This window comes from Lynx canadensis, chromosome D2, assembly GCF_007474595.2.
Source record: "Lynx canadensis isolate LIC74 chromosome D2, mLynCan4.pri.v2, whole genome shotgun sequence".
In the NCBI taxonomy this organism is placed as follows: Eukaryota; Metazoa; Chordata; class Mammalia; order Carnivora; family Felidae; genus Lynx; species Lynx canadensis.
Window position 1 is genome coordinate 28,068,281 of NC_044313.2, and position 18,392 is coordinate 28,086,672.

At 36.4% G+C, this 18,392-nt stretch overlaps 1 protein-coding gene across 3 annotated transcripts in view; it reads right to left on the reverse strand.

Moving 5' to 3' along the window:
* Nucleotides 1-18,392, reverse strand: part of SLF2 (SMC5-SMC6 complex localization factor 2) — a 52,912-nt gene that overhangs the window by 22,333 nt on the left and 12,187 nt on the right. For all 3 annotated transcript variants that reach the window (XR_003972994.2, XR_003972993.2, XM_030335478.2), the window contains exons 6-14: nt 18,293-18,363; nt 15,911-16,033; nt 15,354-15,521; nt 14,251-14,353; nt 9,122-9,197; nt 8,183-8,324; nt 3,130-3,232; nt 1,951-2,127; nt 641-738 (exon numbers count right to left, since the gene is read on the reverse strand). Coding sequence is in view for 1 of the 3 variants with exons in the window: in XM_030335478.2 (XP_030191338.1) it covers nt 641-738; nt 1,951-2,127; nt 3,130-3,232; nt 8,183-8,324; nt 9,122-9,197; nt 14,251-14,353; nt 15,354-15,521; nt 15,911-16,033; nt 18,293-18,363 (1,061 nt within the window). In the remaining 2 variants the exon portion in view is untranslated. The remainder of the gene's footprint in view (nt 1-640; nt 739-1,950; nt 2,128-3,129; nt 3,233-8,182; nt 8,325-9,121; nt 9,198-14,250; nt 14,354-15,353; nt 15,522-15,910; nt 16,034-18,292; nt 18,364-18,392) is intronic.

Consider the following 18,392-nt stretch of genomic DNA (forward strand, 5'->3'; position numbering starts at 1 on the left):
GTGCCATCTGTATCTGTATTGTTACAAGCTAAAATTTAAAAAAGAATATTATGGACTGCCTGTCTGGCTCCATTGGTAGAGCATGTGACTCTTAATCTCAGGGTGGTGAGTTCAAGCCCCACACTGGGCGTGAAGCCTACTTAAAAAAAAAAAAATTCAAGAATATCATAAAATATTTTATGATAAATAAAATACATAAAATACATAATACATAAAATATTTGAAGTATTAGAGTCAGGCTGTCAATGCCCTTTCCCACAGTTGAATATGAAATAAAAGACTGATCTAACATTCAAAGGAATGATGAAAGGGAATAAAGAACCCAAAAGCATTTCATTAATATAAACATACATTTTTCTTCACGCTTAATTCTCAATTTTCTTTCTTTTTTTTTTTTTTTTTTAAATTTTTTTTTTCAACGTTTATTTATTTTTGGGACAGAGAGAGACAGAGCATGAATGGGGGAGGGGCAGAGAGAGAGGGAGACACAGAATCGGAAACAGGCTCCAGGCTCCGAGCCATCAGCCCAGAGCCTGACGCGGGGCTCGAACTCCCGGACCGCGAGATCGTGACCTGGCTGAAGTCGGACGCTTAACCGACTGCGCCACCCAGGCGCCCCTTAATTCTCAATTTTCAATACCTTCCACGAGATGTCCAGTTAGGGACCAGCTGTACCAACCACAGAAGGTTGTGGGGATGACTAGACAGTTCATTTATGGCCAGGCAGAGTTCAGGCACCTGAAAACAAAGAATAAGCAAGATTTTTCAAACAGGTCAGTGGAACCAACTTCTAACAGACCATCCACATCCTTTACTGCTTTAATGGAAGCATTATGACAAAAAGAGCACTCATTTTCAGAAATAGCATGGAGTCTAGAACCTGATAAAACACACACAGTACATGGATTTAGTTTTATTTTAAACTCTAGGACTGAACAGATACATTTAGCAGAATTTCACTTGGCTTTCAGGTTTTGTGCTATACCTCTACCTGTATCTAAACAGTCCTCTGGAAGAATTACAAATCTAAATCTAAACTGATCTAAATACAAATACCATCTTCTAAAGGTGTATAATGAGAGTTGCAGAAGATCACACGTTTCTGACCTGTGTGCTTTCTTGCATTTTAGGGATCCTCAACTATTTCACAGTATTTAAAGTCTAACAAAATTGCTTCAAAACAATCTCTGAGTGGGGGAGTAAAGTATGGGATGAGGGTAACAGATGAGACAAGGTTGATTATATCTTGTTACTTGTTCAAACTGCGTGATAGGTACTTAGGGGTTTATCATACTCATCTCTCTACTTTTGCACGTTTGAAATTTTCCACCAAAAAAAGATTGAAAAATCTAATTTTTAAAAACCTATCAAAAATTATACATGTTTACCCTCAATGTGGCTACAGATGTGCAACTAAAATTTTTATTATATGTGTGACTTTGCTTCATCATTTCATGTAGGGCTCTCCTTGAAGGTCACTTCAGAAAGGCCTTCCCTGACTGCCCTACCTGAAATAGCAGAGGCTCCCAGCCTTGCTATTCTCTATACCCATGTCCTGCTTTATTTTAATTTGTAGCCTTTATTACAACTTGACATGATATTATAATCTACATTTACTTTATTACCTAACCCTCTCACAAGCATAAAACTGCCATGAAGGCAAGGGCTTTAGGTTTTTCACAGCTGTACCTACATTACTGCTGAACCACAGTAAATCCCCAATAAATACTTTTTTTTGAATGTACGGCTGCAGTTTTAGAGAAGATTCAATTATCATAAATTTAAATACAGTTCCAGCAAAGAAGACCCCTTCCTCAGTTTATTTTTCATCTGCCAAAGATCTTAATTGAGTTAGAAACTATTAATTCTGTATGCACTATGAAAGTCAAATTGTGATGCAGACAAAAAAACCAACGCTAAAACCAATAGAAAGGCTTTAAGTACAGTTACCTTTGTGTTCCAATCTCTAATGTTTTTCATCAGATTTATCAGGAGGCTCTGAAAGTCCACTAGAGGAATCTGTTTCAGCTGTTTTTCCAAACTCATTTTAAACAACATTAAAATAAGCAACATTATCTCACGATCTTGGTAACCTTCTGGATGTATAGATGTACACAAGCCTAGAAACTGTGACAGAAGTGTAGAGACAAAACAACTTAAGGAGATACATTTTACTTGAAGAGTTTACATTTGAAAACTTTCTGACAAAAAACACAAAAGAGAAGTTACAGAAAACAAAACATCCAGATGTCTAGAAAAAAGAAGGCAAAAAGAAACATGCATGTTAATAGTTAAATTAGGACATAAGTATTTTCTTCTCTAATTTTCATTTTTCAGATTTTTTTTAAATGGCTCAGTATCACTGCTTTGATTCAGCCACTAAAAAGATTTAACACTGTTATTCGTTTTTTGTTTTTTGTTTTCAGAGAGAGAGAGAGAGAGAGACAGAGAGAGCGTGCAAGTGAGCAGGAGCAAGCAGAGCCAGTGGGCATACATGCACATGTGCATGTCTGAGTGGGGAAAGGGACAGAGGGAGGTGGAAAGGGGAGAGGAGGAGGGGAGGAGGGGAGAGGGGGAGAGGGGGAGAGGGGGAGAGACGGAAAGAGGGAGAGAGGGAGAGAGCGTGCAAGCGAGGGCTAGCGAGGGAGCATCCTAAGCAGGCTCCATGCTCAGTGAGGAATCTGCCTTGGGACCCAGTCCCAGGACCCTGGTATCAGGACCTGAGCCGAAATCAAAAGTCATGCACTCAACTGACTGAGCCTCCCACGTGACCCTATTATTAATTCTTAATCACTAAGTCATATGGTAAGTAGCAACTTTTATTTTCATACATCCTAACTCTAAAAAAATTGTTTCTAAAAAATACTGGTTTCTAAAAGCTTCTTGGTAAAGGTATTCCTAGAAATACATTAATTCTGTAACTTTGAGCTAAAGTTCCCTTTCACTCCTAATACTAAAACAAAAATAAAAACACCAAAAACAATGTTTACTACAAAGACTACTGCTAAGAAATTCCAGAGATTGGAAATCACCTGGTAAAACACTAGTGATTTTGTTTTAAAACAACTAACCACAAAACTAAATGGTTCCAGTTTTGTGCTAAAGACATTAAAAAGAGTTTTTCCCTACCTTAACCACATTTAAAATGTTGGTTTCAGGAAGAGTTGAAAAAATTGGCTTACAAGATGAATCTTCACTTCCTTTCCCTCCCAATGTCATCTGTGTTTCAGAACTATTGAAAAGTGAATAAAACAATGTGAAATTGGGCACAAAATAATTATTTTAAGAAATACTGAACAAAAACTAAGTTTTGTTTAGGCATAACTTATAAACAATAAAAGGAACATATCCATTTTAAGTTGTGATCCATGTATATAGTAGCATAACCACCAACAGAATCAAGAAGTAGAACATTTTTCCATTACCCACAAAAGTCCCTTCATGCCAGATCCAAGTAACTTTACTATCTCCCATTTCAGTAAACACCAGTCTGATTTCCGTCTTTATGCATTAGTTTTTCCTTGAAAAGCTACTTTTTATAAGGCAGTATCCTCACTGCTCTTGGTGTCAGAGAACTATGTAGAAGGTAGCTCTGGCTACGAAGAACTCATAATATTTAAAGACCTCATGAATAGAGAGCAAATATAAAGAAACAATTTTAAGCACCCCAATTCCGGTTGAGGTAATCGGTGAAGGTTCACGGAGGAGGAGACACATGAATTTGGCTTTCAAAAGTTATTTTACTTTTTAAGAAAAAATTTTTATATGTTTACTTATTTTGGGGGGGGGAGGGGCAGAGAGAAAGTCAGACACAGAATCCGAAGCAGGCTGTAGGTAGGCTCTGAGCTGTCAGCACGGCTCACGCGGCGTCCGAATCCACGAACCATGAGATCGTGATCTGAGCTGAAGTCAGATGCTTAACCAACTGAGCTACCCAGGCGACCCCCTTGTTTACTTTTCTGAATAAATATCTTCATATGGTTAAAAAACCTCAAAAGGTATGAAGGTATGGTATGCTGTGCAGAACCACCCTTTCAGTCTAGACCTTCTGCCACCCATTTCCCTCCCCACAATCACTACCAGTTTTAACCCTTCCTTCCACGGGCATTTTATGTATACACAAATAAATATGAATATATGGCCCCCTTTAATATAAATGGTAGCATATACTATATACTCTGTTGTGCACTTTCACCTAATATATCTTACAGATACTTCCATAACTAGAAGTGAAAAGCTTTCTTATCTCTTAAAGTCTCTGCTTGGTAGTCCTGTGTGCCTTCTTAGCTAGTTAACCTCAGGAAAATTACTTAACCTCTCTGTGCCTGACTTGCCTGTAAAATGGGAGTGAAAATACTATCTAATAGCTGTAGTGACTATGAAATGAAGTACTATATGTTATGCCCTCAGAACTGCACCTGGCACATAGTAAGCAATATATAACTATTAGTACTTGTGTTGACTATAAACGTATCATGATTTATTTAATCCGTCTCCATACTGTCTTGCTCTTTCCAACAGTGGTTCAATAAGTGAGACAGGTAATATTTTGGTGAGCGGACACTGATGATGGAGGTGAGAGACCAGCATGAGGAAAAGCCAATGCCACAATGACTAATATGAATGAACAGCGAACAAACCAATTTGGTTAGAACAAAAGGGAGAGCAAAATAGAAAATAGGTCAGAATCAAACTGTAGTCTTAAATACAAGATGTAAAGGTTTGAGAATAGGGGAGACAGAAGTTTAAGGCTATACTTTCATAAAAGGAATCTTCCAACATTGAAAAGAATATCTTGGGGGTAGAAAGCCCCTGGGGAAAAGGAGATTTTTATTTATTTATTTTATTTCATTTTTTTATTACCAGAGTAGGCATGAAAAGAGGATCTGAATCAGACTGACCCTGGGAACAAAAAAAGAAGGAACAGCTGTGAGATGAGCAGAGGAAGAACACAGGGATGTGAGAGCTGATGGAATGTAGAAAAGAAAGAGTTATGACTCATATTTTAAGTCTGTACATCTAACAGAATAACGGTCAAGAAAAGAACTGTTCAGGGAGCCTGGATGGCTCAGTCGGTTAAGCATCTGACTCTTGATATTGGCTCAGGTCACCATCTCGCAGTTCGTGAGTTTGAGCCCTGCACTGGGGCACTGTCAGCGCAGAGCCTTCTTGGGCTTCTCCCTCCCACTCCCATCAAAATAAATTAATTAAAAAATAATAATGTGGCAATACATAGTATTACATAAAAAAAAAATTAAAAAGAAAAAAAAGAAAAGAACTGTTCTACTATCTATCTTTTAGTATCTTAGTCTCCCTATCTGAATATTTAAGCACCTTCAAACATTTCATGCCTACCAGCAAAAATGGTTAGGTTGCATGTGAGTCTTAGTGAGAAGAGCTGCAGTCGTATCTCAACAGGATTCAGTCTTGTACTTGTGTTGCCTACACAGGCATTTCATCACATTTCGCTCATTCCTTCACCAGCTCCCTCCTGCTTTCCTGTCCTCATCAATGCCTATCACTATACAGCAACAGTGACTACAGCCACCACCTCCCTGCTGGAGTCACCAAACCTCACTGAGGTCAACTTTTCAACTGATAAGTAACCAATAAATAAACTACTTTACTAAGTATCATTTGCATGTGTTAGGTCTTTATGCATTTATATCTTTATTTCACTACTTCCACTATAGTACCTGCTTGCAACAGTGAAGAAAAATTCAAATCTGTTGCATACAACATACAAAATTACCACACATGATTGAATTCATTAAATGTTAATTAATAAAATAATTGGTATTTTAACTTTTTAAATATAGGTAGTTTGACTATCTTAGTAATATCTGGGGGAAATGGTTGGGTTTTTTAGATAGGCTGGGAAAGCATTATTTTCCCTATTTAAACTGATGGAGGGGCACCTAGGTGGCTCAGTTGGTGAAGCGTCTGACTTCGGCTCAGGTCATGATCTCACGGTTTGTGGGTTCGAGTCCTGCATCGGGCTCTGTGCTAACAGCTCAGAGCCTGAAGCCTGCTTTGGATTCTGTGTCTCCCTTTCTGTCTGCCCCTCCCCTGCTCATTCACTGTCTCTGTCTGTCTCTCAAAAATAAATAAATGTCAAAAAAAAAAATTAAAAAAAAATTAAGTGCTGGAATATAGTCTTATCTGAAAATGTGCTATCCAATATATTTTCAGATACAGATTGCATTGGAGCAATAAAGGAACATGTACGGAGTAGAAAGGGAACTGGAGAGATAAGAGTTTGGCTTTAGATATACCAAGTAACAAGAATTTACCTTTCTCTTAGAAGTTAAGATGAGTATATTATCATGCTTAAGAACCATTTTTATTCCTGTGATCAGTTTATTCCTTTGTCCATTTTTCTACGTCTATTTTCTGTTTTTCTTAATTTGAAACTAAACCTTTGTCTGTAACCAGAGTTGTTTCATTCATACATATACGAACATGGAAAATTCATCTGAATATGTATCTCTTTCTCACTCCTTTTTGAAGTTTTTCTTTTGACTTTGTGTATAGTGATCACTGTCATGGTAATCTGTTTTTAATGTGGTCAAATAAGTTAATTTTCCTTTTCATGCCTTTTGAGTGTTAGTTCATACATAAAACCATCTTTTCTAGGGTTATAAAAATCTTGTTTCTTCTATTACTTTTATGGTTTCATTGCATACATTTAAATCTTTGCTCTATTAGTTTGAGGTATGGATGCAAAAATTTTTTCTAGATGGCTACTCATTTTTCCAAATACTGGATAATACCAGATACTCAATAAGCCTACTCTTTCCTCATTTGTGGAAATATCACCTTTAGCATTTACATAGTATCTATATGTACTTGGTTCTATTTTGGACTTATTTCATTCCACTGACAGCTTTGAACCTTGTACTTGTCCCATACTTATATCTGCTAAGGCCGATCCTGCCTCCTAACTCTTCTTTCTCAAAGATTTTCAGCATATTATTCTTTTCCATATGACTTTAGAATCACTTGGATAGTCTCAACTCTTCCCCTCCCTACAAAATATCTGACTGGCATTTCTTATTCGAATTTCATTAAGTTTATGGCTCAACTTTAGGTGCTCTCACATATTTATATTACAATGCTTTGAGTTTTCCTATCTGAAAGCATGGTATGCTCTTTCATTTATTTAGGTCTTTTATTTTGTCTCTTAGTAATGTTTTTACACACACACACACACACACACACTCTCTTCTATTTAAGTTTATTCCTAGGTACTTCATATATTTTTCTTATTATTGTAAATGAAGTCTGGTTTATCTTTTTTTAAAAGATTTTATTAAAACATTTTTAAATGTAATCTCTACCCTCAATGTGGGGCTCGAACTCACGAACCTGAGATCAAAATCACATGCTCTACTGACTAAGCCAGCCAGTTTATCTTTTAAACTAGGTACAGTTCATCTATCTGAAGGTTACTAATTTCTCTTTATTAACTTTGTACCCTGGCATCTGTAACAATTTCTCTCTTTTTTAAAGTAGGCTCCATGCCTAATGTGAGGCTTGAACTCACAACCCTGAGATCAAGAGTCACATGCTCCACTGACTGGGTCAGCCAGGAGCCCCATACCAATTTCTCTCTTTTTTTTTTTAATTTGTTATAGCTTTTTAGCTGAGTGTTAGGCTTCTTTGCATACATTAACATACTTCTGCAAATAATGAAACCTTCAACTCATTTGCAGTTTTTGGATCTCTTATTTTTTCTCTTACCTAGTTGCTTTACTTAGTACCTCCAACAGAATAATGTCAAATAACAATGGGCAGTGTTATTTAAAAAAAAAAAAAATTAAAGATTTTAAATGTTTCTATTTCTTCCTTGTTAAATATGATGATGCCCCCCCCCCTTTTTTTTTTAAGTAGGCTCCAAGCCTAGCATGCAGCCCAATGCAGGGCTTGAAATGACAACCCTGAGATCAAGACCTGACCTGAGATCAAGACTCAGATGCTTAATCGATTGAGCCACCCAAGGTACCCCCATGATGATGACTTTTAGATTAAAAATGTGTCTAACTTAAGATCCATTTCAACTTTGAGAGATTTAAAAAAGTCAAGGATGGGTACTGAACCTATCAAATGAATATTAACTGTTATTGTATTACAAATTGTTTAAAAGAGTGTTTTTGAAGTTAATTATGAAAAGAAAACTTACACTAGATTGTCTTCATTAAAGTCTGGTTGAAGATTCTCCAGAGGAAACAAAGACCTAAAATCAATTCCCATATTGAAAAACACAGCTGCTATATCAGATAATGATGGGATCCAGGGCCAAACTGGTGAATCACTGAAGGTATCTAGTTAATAGAAAAAAATATTTTATCCCAAATTCCAGGTTCACAGATGCACAGTCAGCATGTGAAACATGGATTATTACCATGATTTTACAGAAATGACATCTGATAATGTTATGTAAGCAATATAGTTATTTAGAATGATCATATAGGAATTATAGGTGTTTAAATAAATGTGAAGGAAATGACATTTATGAAAGTATCTGAGAGTGATGATGAATAAATGGGTGTAACTCAGGAGGAAGTAACACATTTTGAAAAATCTGAAAATAACAATGGTAAAATATCAACTACTGCTAATACAGAAAGATTTTATCATCTTCAGTGCCCATATAGTCCCAATCCTCAAAACAAATGAAACACATAAATCATAACGCTTATTTCATTATAAGGGATCTCAAAGGTGAGAAAGCAATTGTCACATTTCTGTAGCAGATATTTTCAGTCTCCTCAGTGCATAATCAGCACAATACTTGTTTGCCAATAAGCCAGTTAAAGTAAATGGCTAAATAAATAAACAAACTTGCTATTTCCACTTACCCAGGACAGTAACCCACGAATTGGTAGGTAAGTATTAGGTAACGGTTGTCACCTCAAGATCTTATACCCTTTTTCTCAGTGCAACTAGAAAAATGCAGATACTCATTTTTGATTGGAGTTTCATTTCATTATTAAAGATTTTAGATCAAAAAAATTTTTTATTCTATATTTCTGAATAATCTACATGTTTAGCGATATGAAAGACTGTGTACATAGCAACCAATAATTTACAATGCTAATCAGTAAATTTATATACTCACCATTTCTAATTGTTATTTCCATCAATGTGCTTAAAATCTGCACAGACACAATACAGTCTGTATGAACCGACATCATCTGCCAAAGTAGATAAAAGTATTAAGAAAGAAGAAAACGAGCATTTACTATTTGCCATGCATATATAAAAATGTCTTATGTGCATTTCCTTTAATGTGGTATTTTATGTGCATTTCATTTGAATACTTTACAATAGTTTTATGAAGTGGTCATACATCATTACATATAAGCAGACAGGCTCAGAGAAATTAAAATACTTTACCCAAAGTAATACATGAGGAGCTGGAATTTAAATCCAGGTCTGAGTCTAAAATCAGGGCCCCTTCAATTCAAACATGCTGATTGTTTAATCATCAAGGAAAAGGCTGATTGATAGTTGATCTAATCAGATCATAAACTAGCAAAAGTATTTGAAAAGATACATGTAAATTAATATACCAATATACTTTTTAAAAGATATTCAATATCATTAGTAATCAAAGAAATGCAAAGAGAAATGACAAGCTATCATTAGCTTGTCAAGAGAAGCTTGACTTTGAGATTGTTAAAGATCAAGAATATTGATAATACCCAGTATTCACAGGGTACTAGAAAAGAGGTAGTATGCTTAGTGTAAATATAATTTGGTAAAATTTAAAAAGGAATTTGGTAATATTTAAGCAAGGTTATTGTCTTTATACTTTGATCTAGTTAGCCTTTTTACATACAGAATTTATATGCAGAGGCATATAATTTAACTTTACAAGACCATTTTTTGGGAACAAAATCTCAAGTTTCAAAAATTTTTAAAGAATCATGTGACATATTGAAAGTGATTTTATCTTTTTACTGTTTATTTATTTTAAGAGAGAGAGAGGGCGAGTGTGAGAACATGCAAGAAGGGGAGGAGCAGAGGGAGAGAGGGAGAGAGAATCCCAAGCAGGCTCCACGCTGTCAGGGCAGAGCCTGATCGGAGACTCGAGCTCCCGAACCAGAGATGATGACCTGAGCCAAAATCAAGAGTTGGATGCTTAACCAACTGAACCACCCACGTACCCCTGAAAGTAATTTTAAAGTGGTTTTGTAGGGGAAAACATTCCTCTTTCCCTTTTGTTTTGTAGCCATAGATTATGATTACAGTAAATTTAAATCTAACACATAAGGGAGAATAACTCAAACTCTGGTTTCAATCAGGCATATCTGTGTTACTGTATGTTAGTATTTGTGTCATTTGTGTGTTTCTGCCATTTTCAAAATCAACCTGAGTCAAAAAGTCGGTTATCATGTTTGTGTTATGTTTTGCCACTAGTGGGCAGCACCCCTCAAAGGCATGTTTGGAAACAGGACAAGTTTTAGATAACAATCTTTTTTGGGGGGGTAATGAATTCTAAGGTGGGCAACACAATACTAGGAGATAATTAAATAAATGTGTAAAGAGGTGTATATAACAATCTAATGTCTATCAATTGAGACTGGGTTAAATAAATCAGCATAACACTACAACAGAATACTATAAAGCCCTTGAAAAGGATGACAACATCCCTATACTGATGTGAAAATAATTTGTTATCTGCAATAAAAAAATCGTAAGGCGGAACACATTCTGTTGATACTATCATACAGCAATCTATGTACACACAGAGAACAATCTAGAAAACACTAAAATGTAGCAGTCCCTGGAAATTGGGGAGGCTAATGCCTTTTAGATAACAACAAGCCTTTAAAAAAAAAATCTTAATTTTACTTGAACTTTTCAAAATTAAGTGTGAATCCCTTTGAAAAAGCTTTTAAAAAGTAGTAAAGTGTCTTTCTAGTTTTACACACTTAGGATAAAATCAGGAAAATGCGAACATTTTAATTACCCTTTAACAATTAAATTTACAAACTGTTAGTACCATAGATTTCATTCTTTTTTATGGCTGAATAATATTCTGTTGTGTGTGTATGTGTGTGCTGCATGTACATCTTCATCCACTCATCTATTGATGGACGCTTGGGCTGCTTCCGTAACTCGGCTATTATAAATAATGCTGCAATAAACGTAAGAATGTATATATGCTTTTGAGTTAGTGTTTTCGTATTCTTTGGGCAAAAAGATTAAAAAAAAATGCTAGAACCATAGCATTAAAATAAATTCTGACACACTTTCTAAAAAAGAAAAAATAGTTTTAAGTTGGTATGCTCCATCCATCATGAAAAATGGACTTGGAATTGAAAAAGAGAGATGAGACGGTGTTTTACACAGAAAAAGTAATTAATGAATGATTGTTATAGTTTTCAAATAATAAATATGAAGAGTATAAAAACTGCTCACATGAAGATATGCTTTAACGTTATCATCAGGGTTTTAGAGGCTATAATGAGGAGGGCACCGGGGTGGCTCTGTCAGTTGAACATTGGACACTTGATTTCAGCTCAGGTTGTGATCTCATGGGTCATGAGTTCGAGCCCCACATTGGGATCTGCGCTGGTAGTGCGGAGCCTGCTTGTGATCCTCTCTCTCTGCCCCTCTCCCATTCATTCTCTCTCTCTCTCTCTCTCTCTCTCTCTCTCTCATAAACATTTAAAAAAAGGATATGAGGACCCACATCAACAAGATAAAAATAAACACGGATAAATGCAAAATTTTACTTGTAAGTTTAAGAAAAGATACGTTACATAATTAGAGAATAACAAAGCTCTGGCATGACTGCAAATGAAATTTTTAACTATAGTATAAAATAGTATAAAATAAAATATAAAAAATATATAAAAACATATATTTATACATATTTACGTATATATAATATAAAATATACGTAAAATATAAATATAGCATAAAACAAAAATATGTTGGTGGGTAGATGGGAAAGAGTCTCACTGGAGACTGCTGTTAAGAAAGACCTTATCTGGGAGCAAAGTGTCTGACTTCAGCTCAGGTCATGATCTCACGGTTCATGAGATCGAGCCCCACATTGGGCTCTGTACTGACAGCTCAGAGCCTGGAGCCTGCTTCAGATTCTGGGTCTTCTCTCTCTCTCTGCCCCTCCCCCCACCCGCACTCTGTTTATCTCTCTTTCAAAAATAAACATTAAAAAAAAAAAAAGACCTTATCTGGAGCATATGTGCATTTATGGGGGACATGTTTTCGGAGCTAAAGGTCATTCAGAAAGATGATCAGTAAAGAGACTAGAAATTTGGTGACTGGAGAAAGTTTAGTGTTGGGGAGAGATGAGGGTCATGATAGCTATTTTAAAATGAACAAAGGACTGTTAGATGAAACGTATTCTGGAGAGCTCTTGAAAAGATAATTAGTACCACTATATAAAAACCACGGGGAGGCAAATTTTGATTTAATTAGGACTGTTTAAAAAAATTTTTTTTTTTTACCGGGGTCCAAGTAGGAAGCTCCTCACCGCGGGAAGTAACACTCCTGCCTCATGGTCCGCACCACTTATTCTCTCTGCCTAGAATGCCCTTTTCCCACACGGTGGCGTGACTCATTCCAGCACCTTCTTCTCAGATCTTTATTCAGATGTCACCTTATCAGTAAGGCACTCATTATCAACTATCTTACACATACATTTAAAAAAGCAAACTTTCCCATCTTGATACTTCTCTGTATCTACTCTAGCCTACTACTTCTTCATAGCACTTACCACGTGACATGATAGATCTCTAAATATGCACACCACATACACATTTACTGTCTGTCTCCTCTATAGTACTAGAATGTGGCTCTCAGGGGATCAGAAATGTACGTTTTCTCATTGCTGTTCTCTCCAGCACCTGGGACTCAAAAATGCCAGCTATATGAAAAAAATGAAAAAAAGGCTACACTGGAATATCTAGGTTCTCATCATTCTTTGAGATGTTATCTTAAATCCCAGAATAAACTCCTTATGTTTCTCTCACTTCTCACACAATAATCATATTTTTTTGTTACAAAGTTACCATGCAGATAATATAAAATTTTAGATAATTACTTTTTATAAAATTAAAAAAAAATTTTTAAGTTTATTTATTTATCCTGAGAGAGACAGTGTGAGTGGGGGAGCGGCAAAGAGAGGAGAGAGAGAATGCCAAGCAGGCTCCGCGCAATCAGTACAGAGCCCTATGCAGGGCTCGAACCCATGAAACTGTGAGATTATGACCTGAGCTGAAACCAAGAGTCAAACGCTTACTGACTGAGCCACCCAGGCACCCCAAAATTTAGATAATTATTATTTTTTTAATGTTTACTCACTTTTGGCAGAGAGAGAGAGAGACAGAGCATGAGTAGGGGAGGGGCAGAGAGAGAGGGAGACACAGAATCTGAAGTAGACTCCAGGCTCCAAGCTGTCAGCACAGAGCCTGATGCAGGGCTCGAACTCCGGACTATGAGATCATGACCTGAGCTGAAGCCAGATACTCAACCAACTGAGCCACCCAGGCGCCCCAAATTTATATAATTACTTAAGTAGACTTAAGAATTAAACATGAATGGGGAAGAGAAACATTTGGTTGGAGATATTTATATACAAATGGGGAAATATTAGAAAACAAGTAAAATCCTAAAAATATCTATGCACTAATCTCCATAAAAATGGACAAAAAAAGATTTTTAAAAACCCCACAAAGCTCCCACCCCCAAAACAGATAATGTAAGAATTAGAACTCTTCTAAAACTAAGTGTAATAGGGGTGGCCGGGTGGCTCAGTCGGTTAAGCGTCTGACTTTTTAGCTCACGTCACAATCTCCTGGTTCGTGGGTTTGAGCCCCATGTCAGGCTCTGTGCTCATAGCTCAGAGCCTGAAGCCTGCTTCGAATTCTATGTCTCCCTCTCTCCCTGCCCCTCCCCCACTTGCGCTGTCTTTCTCTGTCTCAAAAATAAACATTAAAAAAGAAAAAAAAAAGCCTAACTATAATAATGACTTACCAGTGTGATGAAAGGTCTTAGGCACAACTAACATTACGGACTATTCTGCACACTATTGGCATTAGCATTTCCTTTATAATCTACCTACACTGACTCTTTTTGCCTCATTTTAACCCACTGAAATCATGGGTTTGATATGCTAATTTTTTCTCTAGTAATGTGCAAATGTGGTATTTTGCTTGCTTTTGACTAGGAAATGCAACAGGAGACAACTATACTTCCCAAACGTTCTCTTACCCGAAACAGCCACTTTAACACAGGTATAGGACACTGGACATAGTGGTAAGCAGAGGTAAGGAAGCCTTGTGTTGTCAAAAAAATTTGATCTGTTTTTCCTGATCTGAAAAAACAAAATGAAATTAATGACTGTTACTTTCACGGTAAGAAACTTCTACCACCATCACATCTGACATTATAGGGAAACGAGCAAGCACACCATCCTCAGTCCATGGAGGTGGACTCTACCCCAATATGGATGGGTTACTCATAAAGGAAATTCAAGTGATAGCCTAAAGCTGATCCAGTCTGTTGGCCTACCTCCAGATTTGTGTGGTGGACAAATCTACACTGGCTGGCAGTGTTGAGAAAGTATCTATCAAGCTTAGCGCATCATCTGCTTTTGCCAGCTTGGGTTTGTACTTCCAAAACCTCACCACCAGAATTAATGTGATCTCTCTGGATCTGAGATTTCATGCACTGAGAGAAATTAGACCAGTTTGGGCATTGTGGTACAGACTGGTAGCTGCCCATCCCAATGCCTATTCTTGCCTTTCCTCCTGGCAACTGAACACTGATTTTTATCTAGGTACACTTGCTGCCTGAAACAAAAATAATTTCCCAGTCTTCCTTATTAATTAGGTGTGGCCATGTTGACTAAGTTCTACCTAACTAGCCATAAGTAGAAATGTGTGGGATTTCTGGGAATTTGAATGTAAAGACTGGAAGACCAGTAGCACTTGAGGCAACCAGGTGCTAAGGATGGTGGCAAAGAAAGATTATACGGTGGAACACCAGTCCTGGACTTCCCACCTCTGAACTTCTTTCACATAAGAAAGGAATCTACTTCTTGTTTAAAGCCCCTGCTATTTTGACAGCTGCTGTTATTATATGCTAATCTTAATCCCAACTAATCTTTATTAGTTAGGCATGTAATATGCCAAGAGACCATCTTACACTGATTCCGTAATTAATAAAACACAAAAAACGATAGTAATGAGGATTAGGAAACTGAATAGGTTATCACAGAAATTAATCTTTTAGGAGATTATGCCAGTTAGAACTCCTTTAAGGAAAATTTTTATATGGGAAAAAGTAAAATGTTTTTCTATTTTTCTACTTACTTAAGAATAAGCTTTTCTACAGCGCTCTGTCCTATAAAGCCAGAGTCTCTTAAATCCAAGGTATACTGATTGAAAATTTTTCCGGAATTGAGGAAATTAAATATTTCTTCACCTGGGTGATGATCAGGAATAGCATCAATTGTAACTGAAAATTTCTTTAGAAATTCCCTGGAATAAAAAAAAATTATTGAATACCAGACAGTTACACTGTATATGGTTTTGTATTTAAAGGTTGGGTACAAAGAAAATTTTTCTTAGCAACAATGTTAATTCCAGATAAGAAGACTAGCATGAGAACATGTGTTTTGTTCCTCCCACTTTTCGCTAGTAGTTAGTCCAAAACCAGTAAATGGGTCTGTGTGAAAAGAAACCATAACCAGGAGAAAAGACAAAAATGCAACTTGGCCTTAACATCTACCCTTCAAAACTAATCATGGACGGATTAGAAAACCATCACAGATTACTAAGTAAATAACCCATCAAAGGTCCATTTATTTCACACAAAATTAAAAAAATGTAAGCTTTAAATAGAGTATACATTATGAAAAATGCTATACCTGTGCTCTTCTAAGAGGCCATCCTCATCATCTGTACTGTCTTGATCTCCAATTCTGATGGGGGATTTAATACCTCGGCCCTGCCTTATGTCTTCCTGTAGTTGCTTCTGTAGTTCATCTAGCCTGAGAATTGAAAGAATGTTACAGTAAATGGTTTACCCTAATAATAATCTTTAGTTTATGCCTAAAAGCAGCACCAAAAGATAAAACACAACCTGACCATGTTAATCAGGCTTTCTAGCAGCATCATTGTCATCTTCACTAGCATCACAATAGCTAACACTGAGCACTTACTACGTGACAGGCATGTACTAAGGACTTTACGTATTAATTCTTTTCACCCTCACAACAACCCCATGTAGTAGTTTATTATTACCCATTTTATACATGAGGAAACAGACTTTAGGAAAGCTAATTTGCTCAAACTCACAATGCAAGGAGCTGGGATTCAAAGCCAGAGAATCTAGCTCTGCAGCCCTTGCTTATACTGCTTGCCAGGAATAAGTTATTTTAATCAAGGTCCTTACTCCCAGCTCCCGTCCCACAGTAGATGAGTATAAGACAAGAGTAAATGAGCAGTAAATATAATGCTCTATCAATACAGGAAAGAATCAATCATCACATCAAACTAGCATCTTTGCCTCTGGTCTGTACAACGTTCAATTTAAATAAACCACTTCAGATCTGACATCACAAATCACATGAATTCATGAAAATGTTTAAAAGAATTTTATAATAGAGATAATTTCTCTAACTAAATGTAGAAAAGGGAACACTTCTGACCTACTAATTGTAATTCCTATGGTTAGCTAACTTGTTTATCAAGTTTGGGACACATCTATACCCACTTCAAGTCAGCTGAGCTTTTAGTGAAGTTCTCTGGGGTAGTTTTGAGGATATTCCTTAAATAAGGAATATATTTTTCCCCTCATTAGCAAAATCAGTTTGCAACTAGTGACGCAAATTTTATTAGGGCCATTATGATCCTCAACTTTTTGGTTTCTGTGTGTGTATGTGTGTGTGTGAGAGAGGGAGAGAGGTACAGTGACAGAGAGAGAGAAAGAGAGACACACATAATTCTACACTTCTTCCTTAAGAGCAACTTGATGTGGAAATACCATGTCTGGCCATGCTGGTTTCAAAATTTGGACTAGGTGAACATATGAATATTTTAAAAAGTTCTACCTATGCAAACAAAAAACCCCCAAACCACTCAATTAAAAAATGAGCAAAGGATCGGAATAAACATTTCTCCAAAGAAGCTATACAAATGGCTGATAAGGACATGAAAAGATTCTCAACATCATTAGTTATTAGGAAAGTGAAAATCAAAACTATAATGAGGAACCACTTCATCCTCATTCGGATGGCTATTACCAAAAAACCAAAAAATATCAAGTCTTGGTGAGGATGTAGAAAAACTGGAACCCTTGGGCACTGCTGGTGGGAATGTAAAATGGTGCAGCCACTGTGGAAAACAGTATGGCAATTCATCAAAAAATTATGTATAGAACCACTGTATGATCCAGCAATTCTACTTTTGGGTATATACACAAAAGAACTGAGTAGGGACTTGAAGAGATATTTCTACATCATGTTCACAGCAGCAACACGTCCAACAGCCAAAAAATAGAAGCAATTCAAGTGTCCATCAAAGGATGAATGGATAAATAAAATGTGGTATATACATACAACAGAATATTATTCAACCTTAAAAAGGAAGGAAATTGATACATGCTACAACACAGATAAACCCTGAAGACTCTATGCGAAGCGAAATAAGCCAGTATAAATGGACAAATACTGTATGATCTCATTTATACGAGGTACCCAGAGTAGTTAGTTTCATACAGACAGAAAGCAGAATGGTAGTTGCCAAGGGCTGGGAGAAGAGGAAGATGGGGAGTTATTATTTAATGGGTATGGAATTTCCATTAGGGAAGATGAAAAAAAAAGTTCTGGAGGTGGATGGTGGTGATGGTTGCACAACAATGTGAATGTACTTAATGCCACTGAACTGCTCATCTCAAAATGAGTAGAATGGTAACTGAAGTTATCTACATTTTATCACAATAAAAAAAAATGCACAAAAAATTCTCCCCATACTTTTGATCAAGAATTTCAGCTACTAGTTAGATTCTAGTTGTGGTAAGTGGAAAGGAATTTGTATTATTACTGAATGCAGTAAACCATAAAAACCTGAGCTTTTCACTCAGCCCGTGAACAAGAATACTTTATTTCTAACACAACTGACTGCAAAACTGCAGTAATAGTACTAGCACAAAATGCGAATTTCTCATGATTTTTTAAGGTAAACTGAAAGCCAGCCACGCAAATAAGGAGAACGTTAAATTTAGCAAGGTAGTCACGATGCTAACTAACCTTTGAGTGTCTTCCATCTCTTTCACTAGACGTTCTAAAGTATTTGTATATGTTCCACTATGAACATGTTCCTAAAACAGAAGAAAATTTAAGGATACTT